This window comes from Beta vulgaris, chromosome 6 (genome assembly GCF_026745355.1).
Source record: "Beta vulgaris subsp. vulgaris cultivar EL10 chromosome 6, EL10.2, whole genome shotgun sequence".
Taxonomy (NCBI): domain Eukaryota; kingdom Viridiplantae; phylum Streptophyta; class Magnoliopsida; order Caryophyllales; family Amaranthaceae; genus Beta; species Beta vulgaris.
The window spans coordinates 18780454-18804604 of record NC_079207.1 but is presented as its reverse complement, the minus strand read 5'-3'; the positions used below and the strand labels follow the sequence as shown (position 1 = coordinate 18804604).

The 24151-nt window shown below is 35.3% G+C and overlaps 1 protein-coding gene across 2 annotated transcripts; it reads left to right on the top strand.

Moving 5' to 3' along the window:
• The first annotated feature begins 15845 nt into the window (after nucleotides 1–15845).
• LOC104896086 (4-alpha-glucanotransferase, chloroplastic/amyloplastic) lies at nucleotides 15846–24134 on the top strand. 2 transcript variants are annotated; one of them, XM_048645756.2, is made up of 16 exons: nucleotides 15846–16309; nucleotides 16407–16469; nucleotides 17435–17523; nucleotides 17622–17682; nucleotides 19174–19252; nucleotides 19734–19870; nucleotides 19957–20115; nucleotides 20205–20284; nucleotides 21215–21354; nucleotides 21433–21464; nucleotides 21550–21624; nucleotides 21942–22014; nucleotides 22197–22285; nucleotides 22426–22470; nucleotides 22606–22758; nucleotides 23653–24134. In XM_048645756.2, the coding sequence occupies exons 1-16, from the start codon at nucleotides 15956–15958 to the stop codon at nucleotides 23755–23757; spliced, it is 1734 nt and encodes a 577-aa protein (XP_048501713.1). In that variant the 5' UTR covers nucleotides 15846–15955; the 3' UTR covers nucleotides 23758–24134. The 2 variants fall into 2 exon arrangements, with proteins under 2 accessions (XP_048501713.1, XP_010681087.2); XM_010682785.4 differs by having other exon boundaries at nucleotides 15847–16309; nucleotides 20208–20284.
• The last annotated feature ends 17 nt before the right edge of the window (nucleotides 24135–24151 follow it).

The following is a 24151-nucleotide window of genomic DNA, read 5'->3' as shown; positions in this document are numbered from 1 at the left end:
AATTAATTTGAAAGCCATGCCTGGAAGGAAGTGGAGGAAGAGGGGAAATTCAAGATGAGTAAGAAAATTTTGTTTGCTCATGAATCACCAAAGCTATTGAACCTACTACCATAATCGATCGAGCACTCATCCTCACATTTACTAGTTGACTCAGCTCAAACCCATGAGATTAGTTCCCCACCTTCCATAAATGCCATTATGCCTATGCCCCACACCCAAATTCCCTCCATCACACTCATTGAAACCAAAGAACCTCCCCCACATGATCACACAAAACCTGCAAATACAAAACCACATGAGGTGTTCACGGTACGGTTACCGTACCGTTAAGAAATTTCGGTACGGTAACCGAAAGTGTCGGTACGCCATTTTCAAGAACCGTAACCGTACTGTTTAAACCGGTTACCGCCGAAGCGGTTACCACTTAATTCGGTACGGTAATGCGGTTAACCGTAACCGTAACGTATTCAAAAATAGTAAATTAGAGCAATAAATCCCTAAATACAATTAATTGTTGAATGTCAAAATACAACTTTAATTGATACTTAAAGGTCCTGGAACAACCACAATGCAAAATTGCACACTATAGCAATAATACAAATTACAAGGCAGCAATACACTGTAGCAGCAATTCAAATTACACTAGCATTACTACAAAAAAAAGGCAAATTACACTAATGTGGTTAACAGTCCAGCAGCAATACACTATAGCAGCAATACACTAATGCGGTTAACAGTCCAGCAGCAATACACTAATGCGGTTAACAGTCCAGCAGCAATACATAAGCAGTATGGCTGTATGGTAGCAAATACAAAGGCAACAGCAATACAAAGGTTCAATTGGCAGTATGTAATACAACTCCAAAGCTTCAAATCAAACCTCCATCAATCATCAGTCATCAGAAGTGACTCCTCGACAATTATTGAGGGATGGTCTATTGTTAGATCCACCATATCTACATATATATAAAATAATAAAATTGTTATAAAAATGAAAATAAGAAAAGGACAACAAGAAGGCATATAAATAAGGTACAAACAAAAGCACTTACCGGCTTCCAAATCCTCTAATGCAAGTATGCTTTCCTCTGTTGAAAGTGGAGAACGAGTAGTCCTCAACCACTCTTGCGCACAAACTAATGCTTCCACCATTCTTGGCGTCAAAGAAGTGCGAAAAGAATCTAATACACGGCCTCCTGTGCTAAACGCAGACTCCGATGCGACTGTGGAAACTGGGATAGCAAGCATTTCTCTAGCCATTTTACATAGAATGGGATACCTCCTTGTTTGATCCCTCCACCACCCCAAAATATCCAAACTAGTGTCACTTGGTTCACATTCATCATTTAAATACTTTTGTAGTTCATTTTTTTTCTCAATGTCTCCCACATCTCCCTTGTCCCTCTTGTATCTCATATTCATTAGTTGTTCAGGGTCAAGTGTTCCCCTCTCATGGCTAGTAGATGCATTGGAGGAATGACTAGGTGTTTTCTTTTTTGGTTGATGTAAAGTAGAGCTATATGATTCAAATAAATCACGTAGATCAACTTTAATCTTTGAACACAACAACTTGGCATTTTCGAGATCATAGAAATTCATAATTACCCATTCCACATAATCCCATTTATGCCTTGGATCCAAGATCAAGGCAACAAACAAAAAGATATTAATGTTGTCAACATTTGCCCAATATTTGTCGTACTTTACTTTCATCTTTTTTGCCATATTCCGAATGTTAGCGTCAATGTTATCGCAATGATCAGAAATTAAGAATCCAACACCGTATATCTCAGGCACATAACAATTTCCAGTGACATAAAGACTACCGGACATTTTTAAAGTAGCATTATAAAAAATCCTTAAAAAAGGAACCAAACCAACAACATTATTCCAATCATTATCTTCAGGTGGGCCACCAAATTTCCTAAACTCCTTAATGTATTGCCCACCTTTAGATCGCAAATTCTCAAATGCTAACCTGAACTTCAATGCACTTTCAAGCATCAAAAAGGTAGAATTCCATCTCGTATCAACATCTAAACAAACAAGACTTTTGCTTTCCATTCCCTCTTCAATTATACAAGCTTTAAATTGGTTAAGCCTAGCGAGAGATGACCTAACATACTTCACTGCATTACGTATTCTTAACACAGAATGATTAACTTCACTCAATCCATCCTTAACAACCAAATTTAAAATATGGGCAGCACAACGCATATGTAAATACTTACTATCTAATATACTTCCACCCCGATGATTAACTCTCCTTTTCAAGTATTGAATTGCCAAATCATTTGAGCTTGCATTATCAACTGTCAAAGTCAAGATATTTTTCAAATTCCACTCAAGAAGACACTTCTCAACATGCTTACCAATGAGCTCACCACTATGACCACTAATGGGACAAAAATTTATAATACGTTTCTGTAACTTCCAATCATTGTCAATAAAGTGGCAAGTAAGGCACATATAACTCAGGTTTTGACCCGACGTCCACGTATCAGTAGTGAGACAAACTCTAGAGGTCAAGCTATTCAAAACCAATTTTAAATTCTTTCTCTCCTCAACATACAACTTATAACAATCTCTCGTCACTGTGGAACGTGAAGGGACAATAAAATCAGGATTCATAGATTTGCAAAAGTCACGAAAACCTTCATGTTCAACATGACTAAAAGGTAACTCATCCACAACGATCATCCTAGCAAGATAGTTCCTTGAGACTACTTTATCCCATATCCATAACTTTGGAACACTAACAGTTTCAGCAATTCCATGTTCATTCACAATTCTTTGAGATTCAAAATCAAGCATTCTTTGTTTCTTATCTAACCTAGCAGGGAACTTCTTGCACCTTAATGTGTGATTTTTCATACCGCTAGTGCCATTTGCAGAGCTAGCAGCAATGTGAGTCTTACAATATTTGCATTCAACGGAATTAGGTTCATTGGTTTTATTATAATGACCCCAATATATTGAAGTTTTCTTCCTAAAAGCAGTAGGGGTAACATCACTTACAACAGAGCTCTTACGCTTTTTCCCCTTCTTCTTGTTACTTGTAGTAAAATTAAATCCCTTGGGAAGAACTTCTACCTCGTCTTCAGAGCTATCAAGATCACCATCCGATGATTCGATAGGATATCCTGGTGTTGGGTCGAAGTTAAAATTTCCACTGCTAGAATCCATCTGTGAAATATGAAACAAAGTTACAACTTACAAGCAAACCCCATTTCATAACTCATAGTCTCATACTCTGTAACTATCTTATTGCAAGATTTATAAAATTTTAAAGCAGATAATAAATAAAAAAATGAACATTGGATTATGATTAGTTACAGAGGGAAGACAAAGTTGGATTATAAAAATGAACATTGGATTATAAAAACAAAGTTGACACTATTGAATGCTATTCATCATTTCAGACTATATGGACATATCGCAATTAGGTACTCTACTCCCATTTTCCATCTAAATATTTCAAAAAGATTTTACCTGTACCTATTTTACAATAGCAAATTACTTCCTCAAATGCCAAATATTTTCGTTGATTCACTGTATATGAAAATGTAAATTGGAAAGTAGGTTATTTGAGAATAAAACTCAATTATATCATGAGTTCTGCTACTACTTCATGTTGTCTATTATTTATAATTCAGGTATCTATCTAATTGCTACTACTTCATGCTGCCCATATATAACTCAGTTGTCAATCTAATTGCTATACTTCATGCTCTTTTTCCTTGCTTTTGCAACACACTTCCAAGAGAATTTCAGGTACAGAATGAAGACATACTCAACATATTCACACATACACTGCAGTATTAAACATCAAATTACTGATTATGCGAAAGTGAGACAGAGAGGAGAAGGACGTGTAATAAAAAGAGTGAGATAACCTTGCCTTTTGAGTTTCGATGTTAGAGTTTGAAAGGGAAACTCTATAGATCTGAATTTGTTTGGGTTTTGGTTCAAAGTTGAAACTTGATGAAAGAAAAAGTGAGAAACTTTGGAGAAGAAGATGACCTAGCGGCTTGCGGCTAGCTTGAGCTTTACTTCGTGATGAATGAATGGTGAGTGCCTGAGTGGATGAGTTCTTCAGAAGTGAAAAATTTGGGATAAGTATATTGGGCTTTGGTTGGGCCATATGGCCATATGTGGATGTGAGTAGTGCTTATTCACTTATTTGCCCAACAGTTCAGTTATTTAGTATACCGTAATCAGTAATAAGTGTCTTACTGATCCCATTCTTAAAATTATTTTTTTAAAATAAAAATTATTATTAAAAATAAATTAATGTTAAAACTTATCGGTTTTTTCGGTAAACCGTTTATCCAACATTTGTAACCGTAACCGATCCGTTTAACCGCTAATTTTACCGGTTCGGTAACCGAACCGTTACGAACAAATTTTACTTGTTCGGTTACCTCCCGTTTAGTCCGGTTTTTCGGGACGGTTTTCGGTTTCGGTTTTTATGAACAGTCGTAGTATACATGTAAGTATATATAGAAACTAGAGTTAGTTTGACTATACAATGCAATATGTCATAGCGTGCATTTATATTTGGATATGGAGTGACTAAATTTTTATAGTTAGGGAGCTGTGGTAAAAGTTGGTTTTTTATTGGCTATATGTAAAGAGTTTATGACGTATGCAATGCCAATCCATTGTAAGATTAAACTATGTTAGACTATTTACGATGAAGTTATTCTATCTTTTTCAATATACTTTTAAAGGGTTACAATTATTATATTGGGTTTTTTGACATGCATGCAAAAGGCACGTGTTGGTTCCTGAATATGGATCCATCTTGTCATTACAAAAAATTAGGAGTTGTGTTATACTCCCATATTTGAAATTATTCACACTTTACACTTTGACCATTGACAAATGAAAGTTGATATTTTAAAAATATACATGAAAAACAAATATATTATTGTATACGATTGCAAATTTAGATGGAAGGAAAGAAGTAAAGTAGTTATTCTCCCCGGTAACTAATGTACGTTAATATTTAACGTAACCCTCCCTTGAAAGACAAGATAAGCTCTCTACCCGATAGAGAATCTCCACCCTATTAGGTCGGTTCTCCCCTGCGATGGTGCCTCTCTTTGGTTATGGCTGAAGAGATCTCAAATATAGTTTCGAAACCTTCTATTGACGATGAGGAAGAAGCAGTTTTAGATATGGATTCTTTAAACCCTAATACGGAGAACTCGAATTTGTCGCTGGTTTTTATTGGCAGACTTTTGTCGGAAAGACCGTATAATGTTGACGCATTTAAGTGTACAATCACTGGTGTTTTGGGCCCTGCATGGTTTAGTCATCAAAACCCTCAGCTCTAATCTTTATGCCTTTCAATTTTTTCATTGGCGGGACATGATGAAGGTTATGGAAGGACGTCCTTGGTGCTTTGGTAACATGTTGATACTTCTCAAAGAAGCTAATAGTGATGAACAACCTGATCAAGTATTTATCATTCAATCTCCCTTTTAGGTTCGCATTAATAATATTCCCTTTAATTGTTCTAATGAGGTAACTAAGGCTTTGATTGGTAATATGGGTGAGGTTTTGGTGTTGGAAGAAGATGTTTTAAGGATGGAAGATATCATAGAGCTAAAGTATTACTTGATGTAATTAAACTCTTACGTAGATTTCGGAAATTGAAAGACAAAAAAGGAAGGGAAATAAAAGTGGATTTTGCTTATGAAATATTTCCCTTTTTTTTTGCTTTGCTTGTGGTATTATGGGGAGTTCGGGGCATAATTGTCATCTTGTGCTCGAAAAGGAGAAGCAAGAAAGGCTTGGATGGGGGAATTAATTTGAAAGCCATGCCTGGAAGGAAGTGGAGGAAGAGGGGAAATTCAAGATGAGTAAGAAAGTTTTGTTTGCTCATGAATCACCAAAGCTATTGAACCTACTACCATAATCGATCGAGCACTCGTCCTCACATTTACTAGTTGACTCAGCTCAAACCCATGAGATTAGTTCCCCACCTTCCATAAATGCCATTATGCCTATGCCCCACACCCAAATTCCCTCCATCACACTCATTGAAACCAAAGAACCTCCCCCACATGATCACACAAAACCTGCAAACACAACTAGAAAGCCTGAACCCAATTTCTCACTCGGCCCAACTTCCTTTTACAACTCATGCCCTTACTCTATATGTTCCTACCCACCTCGTTCCACCTAAACCTCATATGGCCCAACAAATAGTGACACCTTCAGACCCACCATTTTAGCCCACACACACTATCATTACCAGCCATCTACTACTTAGTCTCTTTCTAGAGTCACCTTCACAACTCTATCTGGCTCTCAAATCCATGGCCCAGACGGCTCATCTCCAGCCTGATTGTATTTTTTTCAAGTAAGAAGGAGGTCCAGGGGAAAAATCGAAGTTGGAAGAGGGTGGTGAGGGTATCTTCAAAGGCTCTTGAAACTCCCCAAGATATGAAAATGGATATTGATGATTCTTCAAAGAAGAGACCACTCGAGAATATTGATGTTATGGAGGGTGGACAAACTTGTTGATGCTACGAAGCAAACTAACCCGAGCTCTACAAGTTATTCTAAACTCCACTGTTGAGGCGGGGTTGGTAAGAGTCAACCACGTCAAGCATTATGAATACCTTGTGTTGGAAGTATCGAGGGATAGGCAACCCTTGGTCAGTTCGTCAGCTTCGATGATGGAGTGATTCGTATACCCCCGGTATTATCTTCTTGTTGGAAACCATGCTAAAGAAGAATGCAGCTGAATGTAACACCCCGACAATTTCCTATTTACCAAAATACTCTTTTCAATATAAAACTTAGAGAATTATCAAAGTATTATCTCCCGTGTGATAACGTATCAGCTTATTTAGAATTTTGTAGCAGAAGTAATAAATAAATAAACTTTGAAAATAAAACTTAGTCAACCAAAAATCAACTCTAAAAGTCAAACCAACAAAAGTCAACCTCAAATGTCAAAGTCAACGTCAATAGTCAAAGTCAACAATGAAAAAGGGTAAAGTCAACACAACTCTCCAACTCCCGAACCCATGATGCATCATCTTCGAACATATAATGGACGATACACTATTGATCCCTAGAAACTGCTCACCAAATGGGTCATAACATGATCAATAAGGCATAACCATGATCAACAAATACACACAAAGCATGTAATCAGCAATGCTGAGTACTACATAATAAATAAATAAACAATCCTAACATGATACTAATAAATATCAATCAGGGATAAATAATAATATAACAACATCGCAGACTACTTTTGCTGAACTAAACTCAACAATTAATAGATTAATTAATTTAGATGGAATAGTCAATTGAACGAGTTGTCTAAACCAAAACCAGACTTCAATCTAGAAGACAAAATATGTGCGCGACTTCGTATTCACCCTGACCTACGATATCGAGGAATCTTGAAAATAAAAATAGGACACGATGATCAATCCAGTCCCAATAAATGTCATCGGCTACCACCATGTACTCCAACTCATGCTTGTCCAACACTTGAAACGTGCACAACTCTAAAGCTATTGATATCCACGTTTCACTTTATGTGATTAATATTCATTCACTTGTTATGACTCACAAGTAAGACAAATAATATAATCATCAAACAATCATAGACTTTAATTTTTATGTTAGGATTAGATAAGGTGATCAACTTAACAACCCAAGATTAATTCCATTATTTAATCCACAACCTTCCTTTATTTGTTGAACCAAGTCAACAACCAACCAACCTTTCATAGGTATAACAATCAACTTACAGAATAACGCTATCGGTCCTCATAAAGTAATTAAATAATCCAAAGGGAACACCATGATTAAATCATGATCCAATACCAACATAAATATTAATCTGTCATGTATTAATAAAATAAATTTTCCGAATCCTATATGCTTGCATCAATCTTCCATACAAACATAATATCAACATCATAACCTACATGATTCACACAACGGCATAAACATACGAATCCAATCTAATAGATTCAAATATGAACTAAAAATAGTTCCCTATACATGATACTACATAATTCTCATCCTTGGAACATGGTACTAGTCCAATCAACACATAAGTATGTACGTACCTTGTGTAGACAAATCCAGAGGTCATTTTCACAACCTTAAAAGTTGCCTAAAGAGAATTCTCTGCCTAAAATAACCAATAGAATCCACAATCAATACTTTATAAATTTCCAGTAATAATTAAATACTTTAAACCCTTCTTAAAAGTGTTTAAAAACCTTTTCCGTCATTAAAGCTTAATTATTAAAATCTTCTAGTATAGTACTACTACACTAGGACTAAGCATTTGATTTTTATGATGGAGGATATTAGGGTGGCATTAATGCAGAGATTAGTTACAAAAAGACAAAAGATTGAAAAGCATACTTCAAACGTTTGCCCTATCATTCAAGCCATCTTAGAAAAGGAGAAGGCTAAGGTTGTATACTGTGATGTCATCCCTTATTCAGATGATATTTTCAATGTTAAGAAAAATCTAGATCAACTCAATGTTGACTTAGGAAATAGGACATGCACTTGTAGGAAATAGGAGATGTTGGGTGTTCCTTGCTGTCATACTATAGCATATTTATATCTATTTTCAAAATAGAGAGGTTGAAACTTTTGTGGATGAATGGTTTAGGAGGGAAACCTATTTACAGGCCTATGTAGGTTCCATACCACCTTGTGTGGGAGAAAGGCATTGGCCAAGGGTATAATGCAAGTTATACCCCTCCAATTAAAGTAGGACCTGGTAGGCGTAGGAAAAATAGGATCAAAGATCCATTTGAGGACCCAAAAAACCAAGAACACTCATAAGACATTGCATGAAAATGACATGTTCCTTGTGCAAGGAGAAGGGACACAACAAAAGGTGTTGTCCACAAAAGGATATTGTTGTTCCACTTGAACCTCAACATAAGAAAGCTAGGGGAAGGCCTAGGAAAGATGTTTCCCAACCTAACCAGTTAGAGGCACCTATTCCTACATCAACTAGCCACCATTCAACATATGCTCAACTCACTCAGCTTGTCAGGGTGGGAGGACGATTTTGGGTGGGGTTGGAGCAAGGGGCAGAAGCACTAGAAGATGGAATGGGCCACCAGCTGGAAGGTAAAATGGCAGGGGTGGTTCAGATGGTGGAAGAGCACCTGGCAGAGGTGGTGGAATGCTAGGGGAAGCACAAGCAGAGGTCGAGGAAGGGGTAGGGGTAGGGGTAGGGGTAGGGGTAGGGGTAGGGTAGGGGTAGGAGCAGTAATCAGGTATGCCAAATTTCAAACTATATGTTCAGATCTTTTTTTAAGCTACATAAATACGAACAACTGTATTTTTTGTGTACACAAGTGCCTATTGGGCTTGGTGTATACTTTGGAAATAATAGAACTCCCATGACCAAATGTATGTACATTGTAAAGGCATATTTTTTTTCTCATAGTGTTTAACAAGTTTGAGTCTCACTCTGTAGCTTGTTTAAATACAGTTGTCTGGTGGATCTAGGGGCGCAAAGATGCTTACTCCATGCACACAATCAAGCCAAGCCTTAAGTGTTATGCTGCCAATTCAGTAACAAGCTACACATAGAGGACCTGTGTATTTTACACCTAATTCTAGAATCTTAAACATATGTTCAGTTTTTTGTCAAGTTAAACATGAGAGCAATTTTTTGTGAAGTTAAACATGAAAGCAATTTTTTGAAGTATTGATTGCAATTAAGTTTGTATGAGTTAATGTAAACTCTTTAATGTTAGGAACAATTCTCAACTTCTAGTGCATCATGTATTTTGGATCAACATTATCAGCATGAGAGCAGTTTCAATGGCATGTTGTGTTGTTTGAGTTCGTTCAATACATTATGGAACAAAATAATTAAGCCTCCAACATATTCTTCATATTACTGCCATCACCAAAATAACAAGAAATTACAACATCATATATATGCTAAAACTAATTGAGTTAAGAAAAAATCATTCAAACAGCTTAACCCAACTACTTAAGCCAATACACAATTATAAAGACAAACCAATACATAAATAGAGCAAACAACAAGTTCTTCTCATTTGTTGTAGACTTTGTATACTCAATTCGTATTTGGTAGAGCTCTTTCCTCAATTTCTACCCATCTACTTCTAAATCCCCTTTTTCATCTGCAGCTTCTTACTTTTGTCTTCTTTGTTCTTTTGTAGTACCTCCATCTCACATATGGTGGTATCTTTCTCTAACAGTTGAAACTGAAGGTCTTCTAGGGCATTAGTCACATCAATCGACTTAAACATTTCACACTTTGTATCCTACAAATCATTATCACAATGCAAGGGCATTAATATATCCATCGAATAATGAAATTAGGAATTTAAAAAATTTAGACAACAAAGAGATCTTACAGGCCATAAACATAAAACTTTAAACCAACGTTTGACCCATTCTTCACTGTCCTCACAACCGCTTAATTCCCACACTTACACTTCACTTTAGGATGAGAAATTCTCCATGAATTCGCAGAATAACTTGAGCTCTTTTTCTTTCAGACATGATTAATTTTTCAAAACTAAAAATAAAAAAAAGATTCAAAACACAACAACAATGTCGAAGAATGGAAAGGAAAGAGGTTAGAGAATGGAAGATGGTCCTTCCTTTTTAAGAGGCAAAAAAAAGTTTTTTTAAAAAAAAGAACAAGAGTAACTGTCGTTGCCACGTTAGCGTTTACATGCTCCTACATATTGTTGCAGGTTACATTTATTTCCAACTTAACAAAAGTTCAAGTAGGTTCGACATTTAGTTATTGTTAATTAATCTAAAGTATAACTTAATTTAAGAAGACGCACAAAAAATGAACTTAGGGTGTGTTCTCCTCAACTTACAAAATTAAGTTTCAGGTCCAATAAGTTCAGATAAATTGTAATAAGGTCCAATCAGGATAATAAGTTCCCATCAGATCTAATAAGGTCCAATAAGTTCCAATCAGGTCTAATAAGGTCTAATAAGTTCCAATCAGGTCCAAATAGTCAATGTTCAATAAACATTTGTATTATTGTCTATTATTTTATTATTCATAATTTCATATCACTATTAGTTGATTATGTCATTATTATAATTTTAATGAAAGTACCACAATGATTATATACTATTATACTTGTATTAGTGTATTATTTTATTAAATATTTGTATTATTGTCTTTACCTCCGTTTCTTAAAGATCTTCCTTGTTACTGTTCCTATAGATACCAAGGAGGATCTATTATGTGGGGTGTGGGTTGGGTAAAGTAGGAGAGAGAAAGGGGTTAAAATAAATAAACAAATAAAAAATAGTTAAAGTAGGAGAGAGAAAGGGAGTAAAATTGAATTAATAATGTAATGGTGGACCATATGATAGGGACATGAGAGGGTAAAAAATGAAAAAGAAATTCCAAATAAGGAATAAAGTACAAGAGGGAAGATCTTTTGGAAACGCACTTAAATGGAAAGAAAGATCTTTAGGAAACGAAGGTAGTATTTTATTATTCATATTACTATTAGCTGATTATATTAGAATTTTTTTTATTAAATTACCACAATATATAGTGTTATACTTGTATTATTGTCTATTATTTGATTATTCATATGTGCCAATTATTCATATTTGGCTACGGTGAAATACGAGAATTTTTTTCTCTTTCTTTTTTTTCTTTTTATATTCTCCCCCCTTTATAATAATGCATAATATGTAATTGGGTACAAGTAACAAGTAGGGATGGCAATCCAGTCCGGATCCGACCCTAGCCCGCTTCGATCTAAAGGAAAAAATTCGAGTTGACTCCGACAAAAAAGTAATCCGACTCCGTTTGAAAAGTCCAACTTCGAGTCGGAGAAGGGTCGGAGTCGGATCTCATAAAATAATTCGACATCCGAATCCGACTCCGACTCCGACTTTGAGTCAATAAATCCTTTTTTCTTATTTATGTTAATGTATTATTTATGTATAAACTGACTTCACTTTAAGCTAATTATATTATATATGATTTTCCCATTGAAGAAATGATTGTTAAAAATTATAATAATGTTTAGATTATTTGTACTATATAAGATTTTCATATGATTATTAGAATAAATTGTAATGATTAGATTATTGTATTATAGAAGACTATTCTATTATAAAAAAAGGGGCAAAAAATAAGTCGGATCGGATTCGGTGTCGGATGTTCGGATTTTAAGTCGGATTTTAAAAACGGATTTCAAGTCGGCTCGGATTCGGAGTCGGATGTCAGGATTTTGAGTCGGGTCAGAGTCGGATTCTCAGAGTTTGATGTCGGAGTCGGACTCAGATTTAAAATCCGACTTCTTGTAGGGTCGGAGTCGGATTATGCATAATCCGATCCAAGTCCGACCCGTTGTCATCCCTAGTAACAAGTGAGAGATGAAAGTAGAGTGAGAGATAAGGAGTTAATGCATTCTACTACCTTCAAGTAAATGAAAGTGGAGTGAGAATTTTTCATATGTGTCAATTTAAACTTGTTAACAATAAATGTTAATCAACTTTTGATTTTCTACTAGTGCCTTATAAAATCAAAACAAGACTATTAGATATATTAGAATTTTTTCCTTAAATAATGCAAAAGTGGGTTTTAATTCCCAAAATATGCCCAAAAAAATTAAAATTCCCTGCGTACCGTCCACGTAGGACAGCACGCCGAGAAAATTTTTTTTTTTTTGTTTTAACCCACGGAAACCGCTACTAAAAGTAGCGGTTTAATTTTAAAATAAACCGCTACTCTGAGTAGCGTTTTACCTGCGCAAAATATGGTAAGCAGATATCAGTTTTCATAATAAACCGCTACTCGGAGTAGCGGTTTACAAAAAAAAAAAAAAAAAAAATTTTTTTTTTTTTTGTAAACCGCTACTCCGAGTAGCGGTTTTACCTAAGTTGAAGAAAAAAAAATTCTCGACACTTGTAAACCGCTACTGCAAGTAGCGGTTTTACTAAAAAAAAAATTCTCGCGTGCCGTCCTACGTGGACGGTACGCAGGGAATTTTAGTTTTTTTAGGCATATTTTGGGAATTAAAACCCAATTTTGCATTATCCAAGGAAAAAATTCAGATATATTAGTGGTGAAAGTTATGTATAGGCAAATATATAAATAGTAAATTTTTTTTGTTAAATTAATTATCATAAAAGATAATTAATAATAATTATTTTTTTAAAGAACGAATTTTATTAATTATTACTTCATAATAAATTTTGAGGGGTAGTATTTATGTTAAAGGTAATATTTATGTTATTAATGGTCAATTTTTTTTGTCTAATAAGGCCAAATAAGTTTCAATCAGGTCCAATAAGGTCTAATAAGTTTCAATCAGGTCCAATAAGGTCTAATAAGTTTCAATCAGGGTCAATAAGGTCTAATAAGGGTGCGTTCTGTTCAACTTAAAAAATTAAGTTTCAGGTCAAATAAGTTCAGATAAGTTCAGATAAGTTGCAATAAGTTCCAATCAGGTGCAATAAGTTCCAATCAGGTCTAATAAGGTCCAATAAGTTCCAATCAAGTGCAATAAGTTCCAATTAGGTACAATAAGTTCCAATCAGGTCTAATAAGGTCTAATAAGTTCCAATCAGGTCTAATAAGGTCCAATAAGGTCCAAATAGTCAATGTTTAATAAACATTTGTATTATTGTCCATTATTTTGTTATTCATAATTTCATATCACAATTAGCTGATTATTTTATTATTAGAATTTTAATTAAAGTACCACAATGATTATATAGTATTATACTCGTATTAGTGTCTATTATTTTATTATTTATTTGTATTATGTCTATTATTTTATTATTTATTTGTATTATGTCTATTATTTTATTATTTATTTGTATTATGTCTATTGTTTTATTATTTATTTGTATTATGTCTATTATTTTATTATTTATTTGTATTATGTCTATTATTTTATTATTCATATTACTATTAGTTGATTATGTTATTATCAGAATTTTTTATTAAAGTACCACAATCTATAGTATTATACTTGTATTATTGTCTATTATTTGATTATACATATTGTTATTAAATAATATTATAATCATGGTCAAATAATTAAGGTTAACAATAATAATAATAATAATAATAATAATAATAATTAAAATATTTTGCAATTCGTCTTTAAATAACTAGAGATAACATGTTTTCATTACTAATAACAATGAAAGATATAAATGTTATCAATTGATTGCTTTATTATCATCACTGGAGTATCTTTCTTCATCGGATTATCTTTCTTCATCTTCTACGTCATCCTCTTCAATCAATAAGTTTTCTTCACCAACATCCAACCATATTTCATCTGCAATTTTCGCCCGAGTTATCTCCATATTTTTTATTTTCGTCTTGTCAGTCAAATTTAAATCAGCAAAATTGATCTAATGGGTGATTATGATTGGTGACTTCGTGTTTGTGTCTCTAATGGAGTATTGGAGAAAAGCAAAAAAAAAAAAAGAAAAAACAGAAGGAAGAAAGGAGAAGAAAGGAGAAGGAATGAATGAAGCAATGTCATGCAAAGCTACGGTGATTTTGACCATTTTTTTCTCTTTCTTTTTGTTTTCTTTTTATCTTCTAGTGCATTCACATAAATGAAAGGAAAAGAAAGGATAAGAAATGAAGGAAGGAGTTAATGCTATCTACTTACCTTCACATTAATGAAAGTGAAGTGAGAATTTTTTTTGTGCCAATTTTAACTTATTAGCAATAAATGTTAATTAATTTTTGATTTTCTACTAGTGTTTTATAAAATCAAAACAAGACTATTAGATATATTAGTGGTGAAAGTTATGTATAGGCAAATATATAAATAGTAAATTTTTTTGTTAAATTAATTATCATAAGAGATAATTAATAATCATTATTTTTTAAAGGACGAATTAAAATAATTATTACTCCATAAAAAATTTTGAGGGGTAGTATTTATGTTAGTGGTAATATTTATGTTATTCATGATCAATGTTTTTGTCTAATAAAGTCAGATAAGTTTCAATCAGGTCCAATAAGGTCTAATAAGTTTCAATCAGGTCCAATAAAGTCTAATAAGAGCAACTCCAATGGTTGCTTGGAGGTCCTAGCTTGCAATTTTCCAAAAGTTAGAGCTAGTAGCTTTATTATTGGAGAGAAATTTAGCTTGTTGCTTTGTGAAGCCAAGTAGCTCCACAAAGCTACTTGCTTTGTCAATTTTTTGTGGGCCCCACTTTCATTTTTCTCTTTCATATTTTACTTTTCAATACATGTGGGACATACAAAAACTACAAGTAGTTGTAGTTTTCCAATGGAAGAGGTTGTAGTTTGGGAATGTTGTAGTTTGAAAAGCTGATGTGGCATACAAAGCTACAAGTAGTTGTAGCTTGCTATTATGGGTGCTCTAAGTTTCAATCAGGGCCAATAAGTTTCAATCAGGTTCAATCAGGTCCAATAAGTTGAATCTGGTCTAATTAGGTTTAATAAGTTCCAATAAGTTCAGTTCAGGTTCAATAAGTTCAGTTCAGATAAAGTCCAATAAGTTCAGGGTCAATAAGTTGAATAGAGCGCACCCTAAGTTTCAATAAGCTAAGGTTAATAAGTTTCAATCAGGTACAATAAGTTCCAATAAGTTGAATCAGGTCCAATCAGATTTAATAAGGTCCAATAAATTTAGTTCAGGTTTAATAAGTTCAAGGCCAATAAATTAGAAGAGAACGCACCTCTATTTCTGTTAATTTTTCAAACAAAAAAAAAAAATTATTCTCCCTTAGACCCTAGGTAGAAGTGCCAAAAGCCCAAAACGAGGAGATTCACATCGATCAAATTCTCATCAATTTCAATTTTCAAGGACCGACTTTTATTAGTATAGTGAGTAGTGAGTGGACTGAGACTGAGAGTGAAGTGATTACACATACAACTTCCGTCCCTGTCTCCTCAATCTTGAAAATCAAATTGAAGATGGCAATGTCAATGTCAATGGCGTCTCTCTTCCCCTCATCTCTCACGACTTCACTCCTCCCTACCAAATTCAACCTCCTTTACTCTCCTTCACTTTCTCTCTCCTCCTCGTCCCAACCTCGTTCCACAGCCTTTTCCGTCGCCGCCATCGCCGTCACCTCCACCGCCGTCGGTGAAGATTTACCCGTGAATTACGACGAGTATTTGCCGGAAAAATGTCCTTCAGATCGCCGGAGAGCTGGAATTTTACTGCATCCGACGTCATTGCCTGGACCTCACGGCATTGGTGATCTTGGCCCCCAATCTTTTAGCTTTATCGATTGGCTTCATTCTGCTGGCTGTTCTGTTTGGCAGGTTCTTTCTCTCCTCCAATTCAATTTCACAATTCTTGTTTTATTTTCTATTAATAATACTAATTGAATACCAAGTTGGAAATGGAAATGAATGGCAGGTTCTTCCTCTGGTTCCACCTGGCAGAAAGGCTAATGAAGAAGGCTCGCCTTATTCCGGCCAGGTTTATTTTTTCTTTCTTCCTACACTATATTTACTATTTAGAGGTTACGCCACGTGACAATGCAATTCTCCAAGTATAAACTATTTGATTGCTTAGGCTCCGTTTGGTAGGGTGAGGGTGTAAAACATTTTCGGTGTAAAATAATTTTTATGGAAAACAATTTACAATAGGAAACACAATTCCAAAATTAGTTTTCCGTTGTTTGGTTTCATGTAAAGAAAATGATGAAATGAAAGGAAAATGAAAGGGAAAGTAAGGAGGTAGTGAGAAAAGTGTACAAGAGAGATAAGGAAAACAATTTTCCCTTCATTTTGAAAGGAAAATGGTTTTCCATCATTGGGAGAGTAATTTTACCCCAAGGGAAAATGGTTTTACACTCTTTTGCCAACCAAATAATGTAAAACTAAAAATGGAGGAAAAGTTTTTCGGGAAAACGTATTACGCCCTATCAAACGAAGCCTTAATGGGTTATTCTAAATATACCACCAGCCAACTGTTATAAGATTGTGTTGGAGTAGCTTAACTCTTGTTCTACTTCATATTAAAGACTACAATGTTTTTAACTTTGTGTTACTTTAAGAAATTTGCCTTCTTCAAGGGGGTGAAGAAGAATGTGACTTGTTTGATCATTTGCAAACCTGCTTATTTGTTTGTATAAACCATTCCTCTTGTTTTTATAGTCCTTATCCGCAATCAGTGTGAATATCTGCGCTTGTATACCAGGCTCACCATTGCATTGTGTAGTGTTCTTCTCGTCAATTTTATCATTTCTGTTGGGGAAGCTTTTTACTAGACACTATCAGACCCTCAACTTTGTATACCTTTTTGTTGGATTGTTACAACTATAAGACTCCATCATTGCTAAGCAGGGGTATTGCATGTTTCGTAACAACTGATTACTGATAATGTATAACTTTCTTCTTAGGAGAAGTGATATATCTAATACTGAATGTGCGTGAATTCAGGATGCCAATTGCGGAAACACACTTTTAATTTCTCTTGAAGAACTGGTAAAGGATGGCTTATTGTACGACAAGGAACTCCCTCAACCTATGTAAGTATCGTGACTTCACTCGTGAATCTGTGGTCATCTATTAGCGGCACTTAATATACTTATATCTTTATGTATTTAACTGAAATCTCGTATCTTAGAGATGCAGAGAGGGTGAATTTTGAAACTGTCGCCCAGATGAAGGATCCTTTGGTGGCAAAGGTAAACTTCCTATCTTTTAATTCTGTTTCTACCTTTTCTATGTGTTGCTTTTGTTGTTTGAGAGAGAGAGGATTTCATCATCCTCATCCTTTACTCTTCTTTGATTAATATGCTACTATGACTATCTGACATAATGCTTGATACTGTGGTTATATTTCAACCACCATCACCATTTACATCAGGGACAAATGGTCACTTTATATATGCTAGAGGCCAAGTTAGGAAGTTCTTGTAAGCCAAATGTGGTAGAGCGTGATGGTTGGTTATCTGATATTCATGTTGAAATTTGTTGCTGACCTCATTCCCAGTATCTCCCCATTTTCAGCAAAGATGATGAACTTTTTTTTCTCATAGTGATTTTGTCTTCTACCGAATACCTAACCATAATAGTTTCCCATTATCACTTGAACGTGCAAGAAGTTTATGTTACATGATCTAGCCGTTTCTCCTAGTATTTTTAATTCTTTGAATTAGGTTTAAGATATACTCCTTAATAAGACTATGTTTCCTTCACCATATTACAGATTTTATTACATATTCTTGTTGAAATGAGACTATAAAAGACCAAATCATCAAAATTCAGACCACAAATATTCAGACAAGATAACTGATCTCCATCAATATCTTTATTATGTATACAATATTATGGAAAGTTGATATTTTGGAAACACATCTAGTTCTAATCTAACAACATCCTACATCTTCTTTCTCTTATATGTTCACGTACAAAAGCGGTCAAAGTTTAGTCACACTAGGAAAATCAGACCAGAAATATCCAAACCTGACCCGATTAGACCAGAGCAAACCGAACCTTAGCAAATCCAAGCTTGATCACCTTATTTTAGGTTAAGAGAACATGGCAATATTCTGAAAGATATAAGTTGCTATGCAAAGGGTAGACTTAAAGGGAGCAGCACAGGTTTCGTGTTCTCCCTGTTGAGGGTTTGGCGTGTATCATTTTGGTGATGTGAGAAGGGGTGACTTAGGAATAACTATTAGTATAAGGGACACGTATTCTGAATATCTAAAAGTGTTCCCCTTCCATTATTGATTGGCTGAAGTAGTGTATCTGTACATGCTTATTGTATGAGCAACTGTGCACTTCCTGGAAAGGTACATTCTTGTTAAATGGATACGGTTTTATCCAAGTCATAAGCAATTAAGCATAGTGATACATTATTCAGGGGAAGAGGAAATTTTATCATTATCTAGAAACTATTGTGGAAATTTGCTTCCGTGCTTAATATACCGTGGGCAATGGCACTAAAGCTTCGCAAGTAAGATAAAATTATTTCTTGCATAAGTATGGGGGAGCAGGCATCCTAATTTCCCTAGTGCAATGAAGGGAAGCTAGTATGTATATGTTAGAACTTGTCCTATTCTTTATTTTAAATTAAATGTGGTATATGTTAACTCTACCCTGTTTCCAGGTTTACAAATTTTGTGTTTCAACTTGAGATTGATATTTGTTAACAGCACATTATTTGCTAGGCTGCAGAGCGCCTTATTATGAGTGATGGGGAACTCAGAAGCCAGCTTCAAGAATTCCAAAGGGATCCTGAGATATCAAGTCAGTTGCTTTCTCTGATTTGCATAACTTATGAGTCTTGTTGTATCCTAAATATGTAAGATGAATCATGATTCAGTCAATTTTTTAATTTCTTTAAAAAAATCACTTGGAGCTCCATGAGATCTTTGGAGTTGGGAATGGCTATATCATGCTGCAATTGTGAATGCCTCACTTCCAAATAGGAGAAAGCTAGTTTTTTTCTTCTATAAGAAATATTAATCTTAATACAATGTAAATAAGATAATTATCGGGGCTATAAGAGGAAGCAATGGCAGGGCAGTATATGCTACCCATGAACAATAATATTTTTTATGGCAGTGGTGATCCGGCAAAGTCATTTGCAAGGTCAATTGAGAGAGTTGGAAATTTTTGGAATTAGTGAATATAGTTCTCTCTGTCCAAGATGCTGGATACAGAGAGTGGAATGCTAAATTTTGAAATACATCAGTTGACAATGCTCACTCTTCCCTATACTATGCAGGCTGGCTTGAGGATGCAGCATATTTTGCTGCAATTGACAATATTTGTAATACATTCTCTTGGTATGATTGGCCTGAACCATTAAAAAATCGACATCTTTCCGCACTGGTGAAAATACATCAGAGCGAAAAACACTTTGTAAGACTTGACTAGCTTATATTCTTGAATAGTATGTCTGTAACAAGTCATTTATTGATAAAATACTCATACTTTCAGTTGGACAGATTGACTTATTCATCGCCCAGCAGTTTCTATTCCAAAGACAATGGAAGAAAGTTCGTAATTATGCACAACTGAAGGGCATCAAGATCATGGGGGATATGCCAATTTATGTAGGTTATCACAGTGCTGATGTTTGGGCTAACAAAAAACATTTTTTGCTGGTGCGTCCCACTTTTATAACCTGTGATGTTTCTGCAGTATGATATGAAATTTGTGTTTCTGCATTTGGTGTTGATGTCTGTTTTTCCAGCAGAACAGGAAGGGTTATCCTCTGTTAGTCAGTGGTGTTCCGCCTGATGCATTCAGTGAAACTGGTCAATTGTGGGACAGGTTGGTGACTCTGCAGTCTGCACATGAGCTTCGGCATCTTAATTTCCTTACCATGTCTTTCTTATTCATTTTGAAATCTTTATACTTCCTTTTTTTTTCTTACTTGCACAATTGGATGTTGGCACGTGAAATTAGGAGAGGAGAGAGATAAAAACGGGACCCCACGTACCAGGAGAGATAAAGAGAGAATATATTGCCGAAATTGAACGTTGCAAGTAATATGCAATTTCCCAAAATGGATGGTGCAAATACATACAAGTGGAGGAAGTATTAGTGGATTGATCACCCTCTTCCGATGCTTGGAAATTGGAATGCTGTTGAGGATGTCTAATTCATGGTCTTCCTCTTTTTCTTTGTTTTATGGGTCAGCTTAAAGTGGTGATTCATACATTAGACATTGTTTTTTAGGTGATTTTGCTTCACCTACCGCCCACTTGAGTAATAAACTCGCCCTATCTTGGTAAAGCCCCAATACTATATAGCCAGGATGATCTTCCTGGTTGCCATCCTTGTTGATAAAATTTTGAAGTATGTCGTTTCTGCATATTACTAGCCTACTTGGTCTCTAGGAAATAGCAATGCGCTAGTGTTGTTCTTTTATATAATTATTTTCTGTTATGAATATAATTCTTTGTCCTTAAAGAAAGTACTAATATCTTTCATCTTGGGATGTCTCACAAAGTAGCTAATATCCCATTTATAGTACTTTTGTCCTTCCTACTTTTTAATGTAGTTGGAGCCTCACACTCAACCATGAACCACCCACTTTTGCTCTGTACTTCTTCACTTTCCTTCACCTTCGTACAGAAAGTAGATGTTAACTTGGTTTACTTTAGGAGAGCGTACGTCATTTTAATGGGCTGTAATATCTTCTAGTTATTTCATGATATATAGTTGTGAACTAGCTAATGCTTGTCGGTTTGTTTGAAGCCCTCTATATGATTGGGAAGCAATGGAGAGAGATGGATATTCTTGGTGGATACGTCGAATTCGACGAGCAATGGATCTTTATGATGAGTTCAGAATTGACCATTTCCGAGGTTTTGCTGGATTTTGGGCTGTTCCGTCAGGTATGTGATGTACATAACTAGCTTTATGGCAGGTTCCAGCTGTCATATTCCATAACCATGGGCTCTGTTGTTTTACAGAAGCAAAGATTGCAACAGTTGGGCGATGGAAGGTCAGATTCCGAGTTTACTTTATGACCTCAAGCTATGAGTTCCGTACATGATTTACTTATCTCTTATGCTGGTTGACGACAGTAGGCTGGGCCTGGGAAGTCCTTGTTTGATGCAATCTTTAAAGCTGTTGGGAAAATTGACATTATTGCCGAAGACCTGGTATGTATATTTTAAGATTTTGGACAGTTTTCTTTTTCTTCATGACCAACTGATTTATATATAAGTTGGTGGACAGTTTAGTAGCTAATCTCTAACAGCTACTACAACTGCTAAAAGCTAGTACAACAACTAGTCCTGATGAATAGGTCTCGTTCATATTAAATTTTTGCTTGTTTTGGTCCGAAAGGATTTGCCAAGTGTCCCTATTCATTGTCTGTGTTGATATGCGATACATGCAAATGAGGGTATATTAAAGACTCCATAAGTATCGTAAAGAATTATATTGCCTTCGCTAAGCTATAGTCTATTTATAACAGGGTGTAATCACAGAGGACGTAGTTCAGCTGAGGGAATCCATTGAAGCACCTGGGATGGCCGTCCTGCAATTTGGTATTCATCATATTTAGCCTTCTGATCCCCTCCCTCCTTACACTCTCCTTTTTTCCCTTCCTTCCCTTCCCTAGTTTCCTCTTTATTCCTTGTGGATATCGGTTAGCAAATTGTGTGTTTCTCTTATGCTGAGTGGTTTGGATGATCCAATGCATTTAAGTGGTTAATGCATCTTGGTGCAGGTTTTGGAAGTGATGCAGAAAACCCCCATCTTCCTCATAACCATGAAAGGAATCAAGTGGTATATACTGGCACTCATGATAATGACACGGTAAATTTCCTGCTTGATTATACTATCGTAGTGATGCATGGTTCTTTTTACGCATATGGCTCCAAAGACCCATGCTGCCCTTTATATACAGTCGTGTTTCCTGTATCCCCTTTTCTAATAGATGTCCTCATTTTTGGTAGGTCGTAGGCTGGTGGGAGAACTTGAAGGAAGAAGAGAAACATCATGTAAGTTTTCTTTAGAATAACTAGGCACCAATTAGGGCAGTGGAATAGCTGCTTTTTCAGATAATTCTATATTGTGTGGTATGTAGCTATTCTTTTTCCAGCTTGTGTTTCAGTTCTACCCTGTTATTGATACAGGTGCTAAGATACCTTTCCCTCGACAAAGGAAATGATATCTCATGGGGACTTATCAAAGGGGCATTGTCTTCAGTAGCTAAAACAGCAATTGTACCTATGCAAGATGTTCTTCAACTTGGGAATTCTGCGAGGATGAATATTCCAGCTACTCAGGTGATTGGCATTCGTTATACTTCCTACGTAACAAAATAGATGTTACACTTTGACTTTCACGCTTGTCGATGCAGTACTTTGACCAGTAATAACTTTAATTTTGTATTAGTAAAAATCATATGAAGTTAATATTATGAAATTACACATCAAAACGAATCCAACAACATATCATATAGTAACGGTTGATTTTGTCTAAAACTAAAAAATGCGTGGTCAAATGTAGTAGGTGAATAGTGCGATTTTCAAAGTGTAACATCTATATTGTTACGGAGGAAGTATCAAGGATGTAGATTATTATCGTATGAAGCTTACTAAATCTTATGTGAGGTCGGTCAAATAAGTAACAAGGCACCCCTGGAATCAAAATTCACCCGTGTCTCACAATTGGACTATTACAGTCTTTTTAGTCTTAGAAAATCTTAGGTGAGGTCAACCAAAGACATAACAGGGACCCCCTAGAATAAACAAAAACATTTGCCGTGTTTCGCAATTGGACTTGTGCTACTCGTGTCGCAGACATAGGTACATAGTTTGACCGAAAATGAGTGTAGGGAGATTAATGAAACTTGACTAATAAATGAAAAAAACAATCATAGTTTGACCGTAAATGAAGTGTAGGGAGTATTAACTATCTATAGATACTCATGTCGGAGTACGGGTAACATAGCTCACAATGAGGTATGGCAAGTTTACCACATACAATATTTGCCTATCAGGTTACAGTATAAGTTTGGCTGGAGCCATGCTCAATAAGTGAAAGTCCGTACCATGTATCTGATAGAAATGTGGTTCTCACCATGAGTGAGCCGACCCCGTGCATCGTCATTGGGATTGTCTCTTGTTTCTTTTCCTTGTACTTTCTTGCTTTCTTCTAATTCTTATGGTGTGACACAGTTTGGGAACTGGAGCTGGAGAATACCCACTTCTCTGAATTTTGAGAACTTAGACACCGAGGCAACAAAATTGCGAGACTTGCTGTCAATGTATGGTCGGCTTTAGCCTGTGGATGTTGATGCGTGAGTCAGATGATGTTTTGTAAGCTCTTCTGCAGTTTTGCACCAATTTCCGCAGACTATTATTCTGTACGCTGGGCCAGAAGGGAACTTGTATCTCCTCTAGAGGAAATATAAATATAGTAAATGCAAAATAAAAATTGGTCTTACTACTACTCCAGTTTATAGCTTTTAGGGTTGGTTTGGTTGGATACTAAACATTTTCCAAGAAGAGGTACAATTGTAACATAGTTTTCCATTTGGTTCCTGGTAAGAAAAATGAAATTGGAGATGAGAGGATAGATGAGACAAAAGAAAGGCAAGCAAATTGAGAAGAATATGTGGGCATTCTTTCTTTTGGATGAGAAAAATGTTACTAACACTCTTTTCCCTCCAATAAG